The 18,943-nt window shown below is 43.5% G+C and overlaps 1 protein-coding gene across 2 annotated transcripts in view; it reads left to right on the top strand.

Annotated features, from left to right (window-relative positions):
- SWT1 (SWT1 RNA endoribonuclease homolog) overlaps positions 1–16,729 on the top strand; it is an 80,376-nt gene extending 63,647 nt beyond the window's left edge. For both annotated transcript variants that reach the window (XM_078767517.1, XM_078767516.1), the window contains 5 exons: positions 5,826–5,989; positions 6,125–6,226; positions 14,589–14,667; positions 14,978–15,045; positions 15,921–16,729. In XM_078767517.1, coding sequence (XP_078623643.1) covers positions 5,826–5,989; positions 6,125–6,226; positions 14,589–14,667; positions 14,978–15,045; positions 15,921–16,032 — 525 coding nt within the window. In that variant the 3' untranslated portion in view covers positions 16,033–16,729. The remainder of the gene's footprint in view (positions 1–5,825; positions 5,990–6,124; positions 6,227–14,588; positions 14,668–14,977; positions 15,046–15,920) is intronic.
- Positions 16,730–18,943: the final 2,214 nt, after the last annotated feature.

Genomic DNA, 18,943 nt, shown 5'->3' with positions numbered 1-18,943 from the left:
ACTGCCTTCCAATCTATTGTTACAATCTCTATTGTTACATATATCACTGAGGTGCATATTATATTACATATGACTCATCTCTGAGAGATCCCCAATACAGAGGTAATTGTAGCCTACTCAAACACACGGGCCATACTATTCTTACCACATTCAAGCTATTGGCCCTCCTCTCCATTTCACAAAACAATATCCTATTCCTGCACTGGAAAAACTCTTCCCTTTCACACGCATTCCAGCTGCTCAGCGTGGCCTGCATAGACCTCCTTTTCCCCCGCATAGACCACCAATCCAGTCAAAATCTCCCTTAACTTCATTTTTGGAAGTTTGTGTGCAGAGATTATCCTGATTTAAAGAAGATTTACATTGTTGTTGAATCATTTTTTTGGTTGCAGCCAGCATTTAGCTTCTGCACAGGGCTGTGCAGTTCTGGCTGCTTCATAGGGGTCACCACTCACCAATAAAACTCAAGGGAGCCTTGTCAAGAAGGCAAATGCCCCAGGACTGCATGCTTTTTTAATAAAAAGGGTGAAAGTCTTGCTTGAGTCTTGCCGGCGAGGTTATGTTTTTTCGCAGCTGTCCATGCTCTCCACGCTATCGAAGTTAAGTAATTGTTCCCATTTGTATTTTCGTCAAAACTGTATTTATTTTATGATGTGTGTACCTACAGTGTGTCCCGAGGAAGATTCTCGGTGTAAATATTTCATACCTGTATAGAAAATCGTCGGTTAATTTGTGTCGTGTCTTTTGAGGCCTTGTAGGCCTACTGTGTCCTACCTTGAGGCTTTGTTTTTCTCTCATCGGTCTGTCGTTTGTGCTCCAATAACTTTCATTCTCTGTTTTTCCCAGTCTTTTCATCCCATAGCCTACTTCCTTGTTTAAAATCTCAACTAAAAAACAAACAAAAACATTTCCTTCTCTGTTCTTATTCGTTGTTCTTATTCGTTTATTCGTTGTTCTTATTCGTTCGTTCGTTCTTCGACCACGTGTTTCTCCCCCATTTCCCCAGATAGTTTTCACTGTTAAACTTTAAAATGTTTAAACTTTCCCCTGAAGTACTGTATTCTGTCGTATATTATAACACCTTTTTCTTCTTCTTCTTTTAAAAGGTTGCTTTCGACTTGCTCACCAAATCTATTTATCCCAAAAAAAATTCCATCTCTTACAGTGCCTCTTTCATACATTCCCTAAACTCTCCTGCACTCCACCCCCCCTCCAGCGTCCTTAAACGTATTTTTAACTCGGTCAGAAGAAACTCATTTTGCAATAAATGTTCGTTTCCCATTAATCATACACTTTCCAAAATCCAATCTCACCCCTCCCCTCCAAAACTTCCCCATCACCCCTCCCCTCCAAATCTTCCCCATCACCCATCCCTTTCAAATCTTCCCCCTTGCCCCTTCCCTCCAAATCCTCCCCATCACCCATCCCTTTCAAATCTCCTCCCTTGCCCCTTCCCTCCTAAACTCCCCCCACACCCCTCCCCTCCTAGACTCCCCCTCGCCCCTCCCCTCCTAGACTCCCCCCTCACCCCTCCCCTCCAAATCTCCCCCATCTCCCATCCCTTTCAAATCCCTCCCCTTGTCCCTTCCCTCCTAAACTCCCACCTAACCCCTCCCCTCATAAACTCCCCCCCCGCCCTCCCCTTCAAATCTCCCCACCCTCATTTCTTCTCCATTTCCCCCCTCACCCCTCCTCCCCAAAGCGTCCTCCCCGCTTCTTCCCCCTTCCAACTCTCACCTCCATCTCCCCCAACCTTCTGCCTCGCTCTTCCCCCTCCTCAAATAACACCTCATTGTGCCTCACCCAATCACCATCAAACCTTTTGTCCGCCCCATCCTTCCCTTTCTCCGAGCGATTCTGAAATCTCTGACACACCTTCAACAGCTCTCCCTACCTCTTCCTCCTCTTCCACATCTTACCCTACCCCTCCTCCCCCCTGTTCTGTATCCGATGCTCCATTGCTCCCCCTTCCTCTTCATTAACGGTATGGACCTCAAACATCCGGGGCCTTCGATCAAACTTAACTGATCTCTCCAAACAGGTTGCTTCTGACAAACCAGACGTGATCTGCTTAACAGAAACTTTCCTCCTTCATGATGTCTCTGATTCCTTAGTATCTCTCCAGGGTTACTCCCTCCTCTGGTATGATAGACCTGAGCCTCGTCCTGGAGGTGGGGTTGCTATCTTTATCAAAAACTCTCTTTCTCACTCGCCCTGCACTGCCCTCTCTCCACCTCACCCCCAGGAATACCTCTGGCTACGGCTTCCCCTTCGCTCCCACCTCTTGTTCATATGTGTGTTTTACCGTCCACCAAACAGTGATGACTCCATCTACATCTCGCTTTCTGATAATATGGACCAACTTCTATCTACTCATCCCAACTCTCTCTCTCTTCCTCATATGTGGTGATTTCAATTGTCACCATGCCAGTTGGCTGGGTGTGGGTACCTCTCTCACCAGCCATGGCTCCTCAGCAAAGGACTTCTGCGACTCACTGGGACTGACACAATCTGTCAATTTCCTGACCTGGATCTCAGTCAACGGAGCATCCTCTCTTCTGGACTTGGTTATGACTAACTTCCCTGAAAATGTCTGCTGCTCTTCTTCTGCTCCAATCGGCTCATCTGATCATGTGCTTGTTAAAGTGGACATCTCTCTGACCATTCTCAGGGAGCCTCCTCAGCGTCGACGAGTCTGGCATTTCACTCAGGCCAACTGGCACGGTCTTCAAGCAGCCATCAATCATCTGGACTGGTCTCGCATCTCGACAACCTTTGACATCAACTCATCCTGGGAATTCTTCCAAAGTAAATTGCTCTCTCTCATGCACAGATTTATCCCATCTCGTCTTCAGTTGTCATACCATTCCTCCGGTTCATGGTACACGGAATCTTGTGGTGAGGCTGTTGCCCAGAAACAACTTGCCTTCGTCTCCGGGAAAGCAAATCCAACGGAAGGAAATCTCATTTCCTTTCACAAAGCCCGAAACAAGTGTGTGTCCACCTTCAGGAGAGCCAGGAAACGATATCTCTCCGTTCTCAAGACCGAACTCTTATCGGTCTCCCTCCTCCAAATCCTGGTGGCGTCTGGTCAAATCTGTTTCTAGTGTTTGTTCCCCCTCCATCCCCTCCCTTACCTCAAACGGCTACACAGCTGACTCCGCACATGAAAAAGCTGAATGCCTCAACTCTGTGTTTGCCTCTAAATCTTGTGTCCCAAACCCATCCCTCTCTGTACTCCCCGTACCCAGTCGTACCCAGCTGCTCCTGGACTCTGTGTCCTTTTCTCCTGACAAGGTGGAAAAGTTTCAGTCAACCCTCGACTCTGATTCTGCAACTGGACCTGACGGCATCAGCCCACGGGTCCTAAAATCCTGTTCTTCCGCTCTTTCACTCCCTCTCTCTGTTCTCTTCACCCTCTCTTTTGCTCAAGGTCATCTGCCATCTGCTTGCAAATCGGCCAACATCACCGCTTTACACAAAAAAGGTGCAAAAACAGATCCTAGCAACTACAGACCAATCAGCCTTCTCCCAATTATCAGCAAAGTCATGAAATCCATCATTGCTTTGGATATGAAATCTTTCCTCTTCTCCAATGGCTTGATCTCTGATCATCAATTTGGTTTCAGACCAGGTCACTCTCCTCTGGACATGCTGCTTCTGCTGTCTCAACAATGGATGGAGGTCCTCAATGCCAAACAGGAAATTAGAGCTGTCTCCCTCGACATATCACGTGCCTTTGATATGGTCTGGCACCCAGCTCTGCTCACCAAACTCTCCTCCTTTGGTATCCATGGAAATCTCCACGCATGGCTGGCGGACTTCTCTCTAGTCATAGTCAACGTGTGGCCCTGAATGGGTTTCTCTCATCTCCTCTTTCTGTTCAGGCTGGAGTTCCCTTCGGCAGTGTTCTGGGCCCTGTGCTTTTTCTGGTCTTCATCAATGATCTCTCCGACTCTCTTGAAAATCCTCTCTATCTCTTTGCTGATGACTCCACTCTCTGCCGCTTCATTCCTCATCCCTCAGACCGGCAGTCTGCAGCCTCCTCATTCTCTGCAGTCCTGGACAAAATCACTGACTGGGCAAACAAGTGGAACATGTCTTTCAATCCTGACAAATCTCACACTCTTACGATGTCTCTCCGAAAAGACCGACTGGACAACCCTCCCATCCACTTTCTGAATCCAAGAAGTTCTGTCACTCAAGCTTTTGGGTCTCACTATCTGCCATGATCTTTCCTGGGAAAACCACATTTCAAATCTGGCATCCAAAGCCAGTCGCAGACTGGGCATCCTCCGTCATGCGAAGTCCTTCCTTGGCACACCTGAGCTCCTCACCACATACAAGGCTTTCATCCGCAGCTCAATGGAATACTGCTGTACCCTCTGGGCTGATGCTCCTGCCTCAAACCTAGCTCGTCTTCACGCTGTTGAAACCAAAGCGTTCAGAATCATTGGAATCTCCCGTGATGAAGCTACTCCGAGGGCCTTTCACTTACTCACCGCAGGCAGGTTGGCGGTCTTTCTGTCTTCTACCGACTCCTCTCCGGCCTTGCTCCTCCAGCTCTCTCTGGGCTCTGTCCCCCAAATATTCCTACAGGTCGCACAAGATCTGCCTGCAACCCTCTTATGGTTAAACTGCCAAAATCAAGACTCTCTGCTCACCTTCACTCCTTCATTCCTCTTTTCTCCCGCCTCTGGAACAAACTCCCTCACCTCTTCAATCCCACTCCTCCCTCCAGGTCTTTAAAACAGCTGTTCACCACCATCTCTTATCTTCCCTCATCCAAAACCTTGATCTTTTCTACCCCCACTAATTTCAACCCAAATCCACTTTTTTGAAATACCAACTTCTTTCCTGGAAGTCCTTGGTGTCCTTGTGTTTATACTGCTCCCACCCCCTTCCCTTCCCACGCCACCTCCCCCCAAGCCCTCTCCCTCCCACACATTCCCGATGTCGCTGCTCTCAAATGTTGTGTTTATGTGCTTCCCCTTCTCTCCCCATCTTGTCTACCGCTCCCCTTTTTATATACTTTGTTTGTTTGTCTGTTTGATTTGTTTGTGTGATAAATGTTAGCTCTTTCAGGAGCCTCGATTATGTATACAAAATAAAAATAAATAAAAATAAAAGATATTCACCTCACTGGCTCTTTTAACTTGTCTTGCATATCTTTAATAATTGACATTGCAAAATACAAAGCTGAATCTCTCAGTATTGTTTCTATTGTAAAAAAAACATGTTCCAAATTCATCAACTGACTGCTTCAACTGACTTGTGTTATAATCTTTTTCTATTTTTCTATTCTTCATTTTTCTATTCATCATCTTTTTATATTTGTCCTCGTTTGTCGGTCTGTCCGTCACGCTATCTCCTAAATGGTTGTGCAGAAATTCACCAAACTTGTTAGTTATGATCACCACATGGCAAGAAGGTGTGAGAGCAGAAAATATTTGGGCCTGCCTCCTGGGTGAGGTAAAAAGGTTAAATACCAAAAAATGCAATTACGGGTACATTTTATAACATTTTTATTGAAACATTGTATATGCGATCAACATTGGAGAACATATTAAGTATGTAACGATTTTTGGGGATTTTATCCCTGGTTCATACCCCCCGGGTATGAACGTATGAACTTTGAGTCATGGGTAAAAATGGATAAAAAATTTACTCTATTTTATATCGAGCCATTCCTCATTGAACTTTTTGCCATATTTTAACTTTACTTTTGGTGGGAAGCTTGGAGATTTGCGATGACGGGTTATCGACTGCTCTAGTTACTTTTTGTGATGACTTTTTCACCCTATTTTTTTTGTTTTGTTTTCAAGGCTCAAAATAACAGCAGCACTGTATCACATTTATCAAGCAACCAACCAACGCACTTGATTGCCTTGTCACAGCCACAAGGTGACCTTACCAATACACATGTTGCTGGTGGTTCTGATCCTTGGGTGGTGTTCGAGGAGATCTGGGCAGCACTCCTTAACTTGACGTGAGGATTACAAAGTTTAATTTGCAGATCAATTTTCATGATATTTTTCTGCACATGTATCCTTTTTTTCTCTCGCATGACTCACTGCTGCACCCACTGGTTTTTATTTATTTATTTATTTATTCCTTTTCTCAGCTCTCACCTGTCTGCTGCCACATACGACTCTATCCAAGTGCCTTTTGAACATCTGCATAGTCTGACATGTGCTGTCAATTCCTTGCTTCTCAGCTTGCACCGGTTTGTATCTTTAAATGGCCGAGTATGAAAAATATTCCTCAGAATGTGACTGTTATTACTGCATCCCCTATATTACAACCTTTGAAAAATTTATTTCCCTGGCAAAGATTTATCATCATACTAAAATTCACAACATGGTGTCTGTCCATCTGACCGTGATGCATTGTCGTTACTTATCCAATCTCAACTGCACTTCACAGGAGGCGTAAGGGTCACATGATGGAGGTTGTAGCAACTTAACTTGCACCTCTCCCCAAGGGTTTTTTCCTCCTTCGACAAATAGCTTATTGTGGCATATTATGGGGCAAGCCTACCAGAATTAAAAAATTTTTTATAAACCACAAACGCATGTGATTACCTTTTTTAAAACAGTCACCATTGCTATTTAACACAACTGAAAGAAATCTGGAGGAAACCCGACGTCCTTGAGGCATTGTATGCTTATCACGGCCACCACAGACTAACGGACCAGAGCCTAGATCTACTGTAATCTATAAACCCGAAAGAAGATGATAACATGACCCTTCCTGACCCTTCCTGCCCCTTCTGTAGGGAGTGGGTGTACTAGTAAGTTAAAAACGAAGATTCCTTCATCCAATTTTTAGCAGGTGTAAATATAAACGAGAAACGACTGCCAAGTTTTTGCTTTCAGGGATCTTGTTCTTTATTTAAGTTCCCCTTCGCAATGTCACTGAGGATTCATCTTTTCGAATCCATGTTCCTCTCTTACATAACTCCTCCACCTCCTCTCATGAAAATCTCACCGTTGAGCATCTTCATCCGTGTTATGGATTCGTCACTTCCGTCTTTGTGGTTTTCATCTATTTGAAGCATTTTTAGTTTCAGGTACTATTATTGTTACGGTTCCTGTGTGAAATGGAGATAACTGTCTTCAAAGGTAAAAATAGTGTTTCAGAAGAAAAACGAAATTGGTGAAGAAGAAACCGGAAGAAGAGGCGGGCGATAGGATCGAGAGAGATCGGAGAAGAAAGGCTTATCTGCTTCGTGGTGGCGAGCGGACCGTGTGGACATTGGTCGCGAGCGAATGTTGGTTTCCCCGGGAAAGGGATTCCCGTGACAGAGTCGTTATTTCTGTTGCAAATAATCCTGCGTGATGGGTTTTGGTTCCGAGAGTGAATCATCATTGGAGAGCAAGCTGACGCCTCCATTATCGGCCGGTCCGCCATTTCACCTCGCACCAGCCCTTCGCCCAGTTCCACGTGTGTGTCGTGGGTTTTCCCGGAGCGACCTCAGCGTGGGAACCACTGATTGTTCATGTCAGCTTCATTGTCGGGTGAACGGAAGGTGTGAGTTTCCATTCACCTTTTGGGTGAACCATTACCGGACCGACTTCGGCCCGACCTCTCACCAAGCGGCTCTTCTGCAGTTTTGACTGTCGACTGACCTGGTTTCAGGTCTCAGTACGACCTTTTCGTGTGATCGCCAGAGCGGGGATCGACTTTGGCCTTGTGTCGTGACACCGTGATTTTGGGGAATGTTACAGTTCGCTCACGTTGGAGTACTGTGAGTTATTGATTAAGGAAATATTGGTGGTACCATCATAGGAATTGTATGGTTTATGATGTGCAAGTGAGAGTTTCCTTGTACTTGCGTTAAGTGTTATTATTGTGTGAGTTTGAATACAATAATTGGTTTTGTATCAATTGCTTGGTGTGGTTCTACTATTGGTCATTGGGACACACACATAATAGCACATCTTTCTGCCGTGACTCCTTTCGAGGCTCAGAGGTACACCGTGGCCGGGGTTTGGGGAGGAGCACATCACATCCGTCAAAGCACAAAACACTTTTGCCGCTTAACTTTCCTCCTCAAGGAGTGGAGACTACTCTCTCTTCTCCAATCCAGGCTCCTCCTTCAGGTGTCTGCTACTTTGCTCTCGAACAGTCAAGTCTGGGCTTCATCTTCAATCCATGACAGTTGATCCTGCTCTCCACAGTTGGTCACAAGACGTTGGAGGAAATGACGTTGAAGGAAACGTTGTCATGCTGAATTGGAGTTGACGTTTGAGGAAACGCTCTCACGCTGGATCTCAGCACACTGCCTGGGAAGCACCAATCCCACAGTTTATAGTCTGCTTGGGAATATAGTCCCACGTGGCAGGCTTTTACAGTCAACAGAATATTTTTGGCATGCTTTTTACGGCGCAGCCCGCAAGGCAAAGCCATCTTAAACAGTGTTTGTCTGTATATATGTATGTCCCTCACAAGCATACACCAATCAGAGCTGAGGGTCTGGTCACATGACAGGGTGATAGTCGCTACTGCATGACATATTACGTCTGTGATGTCATTACAGCGAACGACGTCTGTTTCAACACACCACCATTTTGACTTGTATGCCGTTCAGGCCAAACATATAGTTGAACCTGTCATATATCACAATCGCCATTCTCTACCTTTACGTTTTTCATTCAGTGTGAAACACAACCAAACCGATTTTTAAAATGACCATAAAATATCGAAAGCAAAGGGGGTTATGGGTCTTCTAACGATGCAGTACATATAGGCCTTGGGCTTCATGCCTTCATGCCTCAACTTCAGGCAGCTTTGGACAAATTAACCCAGGTTTCTTAATACAGTAGTATCCTTTTTGTAATAATAATAATAACATTGATAATAATATAGTAAATACTAGAACGCCACTCAGTAGAGCGCATACTTCCGCCGTGGGTCAAGTTGGAATAGTATGATTTTACAAAAGTTTGAGGGAGTAGTTCAGTGTCAACACAAGACAGACACTGCACAGATGGATATATATATATATATATATATATATATATATATATATATATATATATATATATATATATATATATATATATATATATATTATATTATATTATATTATATAGAAAATAATGTTTAAAAAAAAAAGAAGGCAGTTTCACTTACATTTTTGGATTCAGCGTTCAATTCTATATAAGTGAGTGTATTTTGAGGCATGTGTGACTTCAAATAAAATTGTAAGCCAAGAAAAACGTTCGTTTCATTCCTTAGGGATACAACATGTAAAACTGGCCCAAACGTGAAAACAAAACTCGCTCATTTTAAGTCGTACAAGCTATACTAATGCGACCACTCATTCTTCTGGGAAGAATCCCGTGCACATGCTGGTCACACTTATAACTCACCTAAGTCTATAAGTTCATCAAATACTGACACCGCGATTGACATTCGCTGAGGTGAATGTTGATATCTCTTCTGAGGTTAAAAAGAAAAAGAAAAAAAGTTTTAAAGCATTATACATATCAAACGATACATTTTATGAAACGGGGAAACCGAATACAAACTTTGGTGGTTTTAAAATGACAGAATGTCTTTATTAGAAAAAAATAAAATGAACATTGAAGACGACGCTGCTAAGAAATACACCGCTCTAACGCATGACCACGAGTTTAAACTACATTTACAACAAATATGAAAACTATTTTCATATCACAATGTTAAATATAGAATATATAGAAGATAATGTTTAAAAAAAAATGAGCCCTATATTCCAATGGTAAAAAATTCCTGGATCCGGAATAATATCCTGAGCTTCACCAAAAACTAATCAATTCTTCCTTATCCCAAGGGCAATCATCCCACCAACTTTCATCCAAATCCGTTCCGAACTTTTCCAGATATCTTGCACACACACACACACACACACACACGGACACGGACACACACACACACGGACGGACACGATCGAATGCATTACTCCCTAGCGGGAGTAATAATCCTAACACTACAATCCCTTTGTCGTGACTCGTGACTGCAAAGTTACTGGATTGAAGCAGTTTATGGTTCATGACTCAATTAGAAGGCGTCACTTTGATGTGAAGGGTGTAAAGTCGTCACTTTTATAGTGTTGACTAACTGACCAACGTATATAATAAACCAATGTCTCAATGCAATCTCTTCACTTCCATGGTGACAGACAGCTTAGAAACTTACAATACTTCAAATAGTAATAGTTGCATTATTTGCTAACTAGTATCCCCACTCAGGTCACACTCTCCTCTTCAACTAAAGTATCAAACAAGCCTGGCTACGCTGCTGTTAGTCTTGCATTTTTTGGTATATCAAGGCCAAGCTCATGGAAGAGCTAGAACACCGAAAAACGGATCAGGGCGCAACAGAACCAAAGGAACAGTGGAGAGGTGGTGGGGGGTGAGTGGGGGGGGGGGGGGGAGGGGGAGGGGGATTGAAACACCAACAGCAGAGTTGAAGGACAAAGAGAGGGAGACTTGGACAAACAATGGTTGTGGGTAGGAATGCAGGACAGGATGCTTGAGGTGGACAAATGAAGACAGAAGGAAACTCTCAGGAAGGAAAAACTGGAAATTTGGAAGATGTGGGAGGGGGAGGGGGAGGGGGAGGGGGGGCTTTTCGGGATTGGATTTTCACTTTACGGACAGACCGTCTGGGGAACACGCGGTGTGCTCTTGCAGTCAGAGGTTCAGCATTCGAAATTCGAAATGTGCTCTTCACCGGCACTTGGACTAAAAGGGAGGAGCTTAGTATGTGTGGGGAGTGCTGATTGGCCCCCTTCGATGATTGAGTGTGCTCCATCAATTTAAGGCGTAGCTTCGAATGCTACTACTACGTATTTACAACCACACCCAGATCATTATCTTGTGTTACACTCTCTGACTGCCCCTTGTGTTATGTAGTCCCTACATTTGTTACTATTACCCATCCCCAACACCTACCATTTTCTAATTTTAAACTGCGTCTGTCTATCTTTTGCCTTATCTATGAAGGTATCAAAAATTCTAAGTCTAATCCCACCCTCTCTGCTGTCCACCTTGTCATCGTTGTTTTTGTCAGCAGTAAACTTGGAAAGCCTACATTTAACCCCACTGTCCAAATCATTGATGTTAATGATACAAATGATAAATAACGGTACTAGTGCTGAGCCCCAATGTGTGCCATTACTTAAACCTCCCAGCTAGACATTTGCCATTCACAGGCACTGTTTGTTTCCTTTCACTGAACAACTTTTCGATCCAGTTAGCTTCCGCACAAGCCATTCCACAAGCCCTAGCCTTTTTTTTTTTTTCTTCTTCTTTTCTATGCTGAATCGAGGCTCGTGAAAGAGCTGACATTTATTTCACAAACAAATCAACCAGACAAACAAAATATATAAAAAGAGGGAGCGGTAAGACAAGAGAAGGGGAAGCACACAAACACTTGAGAGCACACAACATTTAAGAGCAGGGAGATGTGTGGGAGGGAGAGGGCTTGGGGGCAGGGGGGTGGCAGAAGTATCAAACACAAGGACACCAAGGACTTCCAGGACAGAAGTTGGTATTTCAAAAAAGTGGAATTGGGGTGAAATTAGCGGGGGTAGAAAAGATCAAGGTTTTGGATGGGGGAAGATAAGAGATGGTGGTGAACAGCTGTTTTAAAGACCTGGAGGGTGGAGTGTGATTGAAGAGAGTGAGGGAGTTTGTTCCAGAGGCGGGAGAAAAGAGGAATGAAGGAGTTAAGGTGAGCAGAGAGTCTTGATTTTGGCAGTTTAACCATAAGAGGGTTACGGCCGCCTTTGCGAACAGACTTCTGTGTGTGGTGCCTTATCAAATGCTTTCTGAAAGTCGAAATATATGATATTCCCCACTGCACTTCTCTCATCCACCCAATCAGAAACTGGTTCATGGAACAGTAATAATTTTGATAAACATCCTCCCTTTCATAAATCCATGCTGACTGCCTTTAACCCTCCATTAGTGCGGCGGGGTATCTCAAACCCCTTTTGCATGTTATTAGTCCCCTACCGGTGTACACCGGAGGGGACTATAGGTTTGCACGCCGTCCCTCCGTCCGTCAGTCCGTCACGCAAAGAACAGTTTTCCGGACCTTTTTTCTAAACGCTTAATGCTAATGATTTCAAACTTGGTACATGGTTTCCTCATGATAAGGTACAGGTCAAGTTCGAACTTCACGACGTTTCGATCATTTTTAACAAAGTTATGGCACTTTGGCTTTGGGAATTCTGATAATTCTGATGATCCTTAACTCAGTGCCATTTTAAGTTTTAATTTCCTTTATAAACCAATTTCTCTGCAATAATTGGACCGATTGAGATAAAATTTTCACCATATGATGGAATCGGTCTGTAGAATATTTTAATGGTAATTATGACGTCACAGGTCACGTGGTTCGGCCGCCATATTGTTTTTCGTGAAAACACGAAAACCCCTTTTTCTCTGCAACGGCTGAACAGATTGAGGCCAAACTTTGCAGGCAAAATCGCATACCCATGACGAACAAAAAAGTCAACGAGCATGACGTCATGCGTCACATGGTTTCAGAGTTATGACGTTTTTAAGCATGAACCTTTAAAACCGAGCTCCTCCCTCATTTTTGATCCAATCGAGGGGAAACTTCACAGATCTGTTCAGCACTAAAATGTCCTTTTGGAATTTGCGATAGGGCACGTGGTTTGGCAGATATCGTTAATTAAACGAAAAAAACAAAAAAAGGATATCTCTTGTTTATTCTCGAGTTCTCCTCAAGCGCGTCCTCCGTCCCCGCGCGTCGTCGGCCTCGTCTCGCGAATGTCAACAGCGCGACACAGCGCGCGCTTTCGGGAGGGGCATAGCCAAGCCGAGCAATATATATATATATATATACACATCGATCATTGATCGTGAACCGGAAAATATAATAAATTACTGATGGTTTCAGAGTTATGACGTTTTTAAGCATGAACCTTTAAAACCGAGCCCCTCCCTCATTTTTGATCCAATCGAGGGGAAACTTCACAAATCTGTTCAGCATGTCAGTCTACTAAAATGTCCTTTTGGAATTTGCGATAGGGCACGTGGTTTGGCAGATATCGTTAATTAAACGAAAAAAAATAAAAATGGATATCTCTTGAATCGCCAGGACCTCAGACTGTGAGTTGGTAATAATTTATATAATTCACACAGTGCAATACGTGCAGGCCGCTCCACGGAGCGACCTTGCGGGTTTATCAACGAGGCGAGGCGTGACACACACGTGTCTCAGCATACCTCAGATCAAGTTTGAAAACCAGCATCAACCGTGCATAAATTTGCATATTCGATCATTTTTGACAAAGTTATGGCACTGTGAACTTTGGTAGGGGACATGTATTGCAGCGCAATACTCAGAATGCTTGTTAACCATGTCCAAAGCCATGCCGCACTGATGAGGTTGAATTAGTTTGCATTTATTTCAGTGGTCCCTCCCCCCCCGATCACGAATTCATCAATAACATATTCTCCAAAAGTGAAGTTGATTTAACATCGTTTAAGTCTATCGTTATTTAATTCCTTTGTTGATTTTAAAAAAGTAACTGTGGTCTGTGGGCTGCAAGAATTTGCTGATTTATCTTTATGCCTCTGCTGACAAAGTGGGCGGAGGCATTATGTTTTCGGGTTGTTCGTCCGTCTGTGCGTCTGTGATAGGTTGTTGTTACTGTGATAACTTAGGAAAGGCTAAAGGGAATCAAGTCAAACTTAGTACAATTATGTATGATGATGTAAAGATAAACTGATTAGATTATGGGGTCAAGAGGTCAAAGGTCAGAGGACCTATTAGGTAGAAATTCTGTTACCACGCTAACTTGTGAACTAGTGATGGGATTTTGGCCAAACTTGGTATAAGTATGTATTATGATGAAAAAGTGAACTATTTCGATTTTTGGGTCAATAGGTCAGAGGTTATGTTAGGTAATTTAAGTGATTCTTCACCAATGAGAGATCGAGCCCAAAAACGATACAGTGTATAACGCACGATATCTCAGTTATGGACGGTTTCGGACGAAACTTGGTTGATGAGTTAGGTAGATGAAAAAAAACAAGCTGATTAGATTTTGGTTCAGGTCAGGATGCAGATCCGGCCTATCATGGGATACAAAATGTAAACTGTTTAGCCTGGCGGAGATATTTGCTCTACCGAATGCTGTTCTAGCTTTGTTTTGATTTTATTTGTGGCTGTGTATTTTTAGGCCTCCACTGATGAAGTCGCCAGCGGCATTATGGTTTCGGGTTGTCCGTGCGTCCGTGTTAGGTTATTGTTACCGCGCTAACTTTAGATGGCTGAAGGGATCTAAGTCAAACTTAGTGGAAGTATGTATAATGTTGTGATAAACTGATGAGATTATGGGGTCAAGATGTCAAAGGTCAGTCGTCCCGTTAGGTTAAAAACCTTATCATGGGGTTTAACCTAAGATTAATTATTATAAGGATCATGAAAAACTGTTGATGGGATTAATGAACTAACAAAGGCTTGTTTTACTTATTTGAACGGCCACAGGTATAAAATTTTTTCCTCCACAGAAAATCCGACCTTGTCGTTAAATCCATCTTCACATTAATTTCTTGCAGGGTGGTTTTGGAACAGGGAGTTGGTGAAGGTTTAAGTGAACTGCAGTTTTCTCTTCTCGCTATGCTTCGTTCCCCACTGGTAAGACTTTTATTCTGGTCTTCATAGAGCGAGCATGTCATATTGCACCTTTAGTCATGCAAGTCTTGCTGAGGGTTTGCTTGGACTGTGCATTCTGTGAATATGCCACGAGCAGGACTTGCTTGTATGTGGAGGCTGTTTGAGCAACCTTTTCTCAATAATAATTGACCTATTCCGGCTCCATTTAGATATGTGTACATAACATTTGTGATCCCATTTCAGCAATGCTGCGTAAGATGAATACCAAAACCGTTCTCGAATGTTAGACTTCCTTTTTTCAAAATTATTTTGTTGCTTTGTCAATTTTCAGCTTTCGCTCCATCCCCATGATGTCTCACAAGCCAGCCTTCAACAGTGTTTTGCACCAAGTCACAACCTGTGAGTCTCTTTTTGTGTGGAAGTTGTCTTGGCGAGTTGTGGTGGTTTATCTACAACTTTTGTGGTGGTTTATAATTGTTAAAATAAATGTATATCATCAGTAATTACTTTGGCCTTTTCAGTACCAGGCTTTATTTTCAGTTGAAGGTTAATGTCAGAAAAATGTTTCACAAGACAAAGTAGTGGATTTGGGGAAGAAAGGGTATAATGGTGGCAGGCTCTCACAGCTCAAACACATTGGGTAATGGTATAGACATCAGCAACGTTTTAGTGAAAATGTGTGGGAATTCAGGGCCAGCAGTTGAATCTCCATGATTGCCAAGATCATTTAATCATTTTAATGAGTGGACCTCAAAAGCCTTGAAAGCGTTGCTATGCCCGATTTTAAAGGACTGACCCAAAAACCCTTATTCAGGCCTGTGGTTATCTGATAAGAGTATCGTGCAGGTTTCGAAATAATCAGTGGTCCGGTAACTAATGGACACAACAAAATACCAGTGGACCACTGAAAATTGTTGCGTTGGTGGTCTGTGCTGTCTCCAAAATATGGAATGGCTCGCTTAAAATTTGTGTCCTGCAAAATTGTCTTGGACGAATAACAAGAGAGTAAAGCATTCTGATAAAACACAAAAACTCACTCAGCCCTAATTGTTACGGATACTCTTTCATCAAGATAATTGGCCACAGTCATAGTTTTGGCTAGCAACTGGATGCGTGGTTCGACGGGTAAAACGCGAGTGCCATAGTTAAGTATGTATGTAAAGAGACTGAACACTTGTACATTATGCATGAAAGTGCTATTGGTGATGTGCACCCTGCACCCAAGATTATGTCGGCAGCCCCATTAATTTCTGCTCCCTTGTGTGCATGTGCAGACAGAGGTTGCAGGTGGGAGCGGAACAGCTGGCAGTCATACTGGGTCAATTGCAACAATTTTGCCAAGAAATATGGCTTTACTATCAGAGGCAACAGTCAAGCAACCTCTGAGGACATGTCGTTACGTCGTAGTATCACCACAATAACTATACCAGGAATTACTGTCGATCAGTTCCTACAAATTGCACTGCGTATGTTTTTATGAAATGACATGTTTGAATTTGCAATATTTATTTATAGTTTTTTTATTTTAATGTATGCACTTACTTTGTATGCAGACAATTGAACAGTAACAACACTGTCTGTCTTGTCTGTCTGTCTGACAGTTTTTAGTTGGGTTTATTCTGCTGTGAAACTCGTAGCATTGATGAGTAGTTAGAGTTGAATTATAGAGAGCAAGTTGGAAAAAAAAGAAAAAAGAAGTCCTTTCTTTCTAACTGGGCTCTTTCTCACCTTTGCTTTTAATCCACAGTTTTGTTGTTCTTTCCATAACTTGGAGAGAGTATCAGGGCACCTACAACTGCTTGTTTTACGACCAAAGGATCAGTTCTTACGGACGGGATAAATTCCCCTCTTTAACACATGTGGAATTACTGGCTTCCACCAGGCGATGATATACAGTGCATTCAGAAAGTATTCAGGCCCCTTCACTTTTTTCACACTTTGTTATGTTGCAGCCTTATGCTGAAATCGTTTAAATTCATTTTTCCCCTCATCAATCTGCACTCAATACCCCATAATGACAAAGAGAAAACAGGATTTTAGAAAGTTTTTGCAAATTTATTAAAAATAAAAAACTGAAATATCACATTGACATAAGTATTCATACCCTTTGCTATGACACTTGAAATTTAGCGCAGGTGCCTCCCATTTCTCTTGATCATCTTTGAGATGTTTCTACACCTTGATTGGAGTCCACCTGTGGTAAATTCAATTGATTGGACATGATTTGGAAAGGCACACACCTGTCCATATAAGGTCTCACAGCTGACAATGCATATCAGAGCAAAACCCAAGCACGCCATGAAGTCGAAGGAACTGCCTGCAGAGCTCAGAGACAGGATTGTGTTGAGGCACAGATCTGGGGAAGTCTACAAAAAAAAATTTCTGCTGCATTGAAAGTTCCCAAGAGCACAGTGGCCTCCATAAATTCTTAAATAGAAGAGGTTTGGAACAACCAGGACTCTTCCTAGAGCTGGCCGCCCGGCCAAACTGAGCAATCGGGGGAGAAGGGCCTTGGTAAGAGAGGTGACCAAGAACCCGATGGTCACTCTGGCTGAGCTCCAGAGATCCTGTGTGGAGATGGGAGAAACTTCCAGAAGGACAACCATCACTGCAACACTCCACCGATCTGGGCTTTATTGCAGAGTGGCCAGACGGAAGCCTCTCCGCAGTGAAAGACAAATGAAAGCCCACAGAATCTTGTTTCTCACAGTCTGAGAGTCCTTTAAGTGCTTTTTTGCAAAATCGAAGCAGGCTCTTGGGAACCTTCAATGCAGCAGCGATTTTTTTGTAGGCTTATGTAGGATTTTCACCCTCTTGCTTTTTGCTTCGCCGATGCTCTTGCTTTTTGCTTCATTGACGCCCCTCATCAGCTTTGACTTCGCGGACGCCCTTTGTCTATCTGATCCGAACTGCAAGTGTTGAACCATCACTCTTCGCCGACGCCCATCGCTCTTCGCCGATCCCTCGCTCTGATCCGGCTGACCTGCAAGCGTTGGCCCCTTCTGCGACTCATCTTGAAGCTGGTCGTCCAACCTGCGCTGGAGTTCGTCGTTCGTGCTGCCTTTGAGGCGGCGGTTCGTCCTTTGGACCTTACCTCATCCAGGCTGCACGTCCCGATCGAGCTGCGCATTGCGCACACCAAGCGGCCACCCTAGAGTCAATCCCAGCAAACCACCATCGGTACGAGAATAACCGTTGTGTCATTCCCTATCTGTGAGTGTGTGAAGGCGCTTGTGGGGTTTATTATAGGTAAGGAATTAATAAGGCTGCAACTTCGTCTCTTTCTATTGCCTTGTAAATAAAAGGCTGTACATTTTGTTGTTACTTTCAAACCTGTTCGGGTACGTCTTTTCGCCATTGGCCTAGCATCATCCGAGACCGAATTTGGCTTGAATCAGGTCCGTAAATCACGTCAGGTAACGCCGCTTTCCACACCGTGCAAATCCGCTCGGCACGCAATAAAGTGTGGGAAGCGAGGGTTCGATCCCCGGTTTCTTCCGTCGCATGTCTTGAAGGTATTTGGGATTATTTGACCAGCAAACTCTTCGGCGCGTGGTTGGGAGGTTGGCGATCGGAATTGCTTCGCAATCCGTCGATCACGAGCTTAGTCGCGGTCGGCGGCCTCAGTGGACCCGGAATTTGAGGGGGAGCGGGGTAATAAACTCCCCTTAGAACGTCGACGAACCCGGGATCCACAATATATACTGTGTGTATATATATATATATATATACATATATATATATACATATATATATATATATATTTTTTTTTTAATGCGGTGAACAAATTTGGGTTGCAACATAACAAATATAATTTGTGCCAAGTTTGGTCACAATCCCATCCACAGTTTCGGAGAAGAGGTTACAAGTGTTTACGGACTGACGGACGACGCGCCATCCCATAAGCTCCCCGGAACTACGTTTCAGGTGAACTAAAAACTCTAAGTTAAGTTTAATCGACTCAGTTTTTCATGCTCTTTCCAATGTTCCAACTGTGATCGTCCACTAATTTGCATCCATTTAGCTACCCATAGTTTGGTTCATGGGGAAAAAAAACTTGAGATCAAACATCAGAGAGGAATACTTGCCCCCCCCCCTCACTCCTTGTCTTCTTAATAATTCTCAAACCCCCCCCCACCCCCCCCCGAGATTCGAAGTATTTAGACATATCTTTCGTGATCAATTATGAGGGTTTTTGTCATACCTCACCTGGCCATATGTGGAGCTCAAAGTTTTGATCACTGCATTTGAAAACTTTCAAATCTGTTTATCTATTTATAGGTTGACAAAAACCCAT

The sequence above is a fragment of the Myxine glutinosa genome, chromosome 13 (genome assembly GCF_964187855.1).
Source record: "Myxine glutinosa chromosome 13, kmMyxGlut1.1, whole genome shotgun sequence".
NCBI classification, from domain to species: Eukaryota; Metazoa; Chordata; class Myxini; order Myxiniformes; family Myxinidae; genus Myxine; species Myxine glutinosa.
The sequence above is the reverse complement of the archived record's forward strand: the minus strand, read 5'-3'. Positions and strand labels throughout refer to the sequence as shown.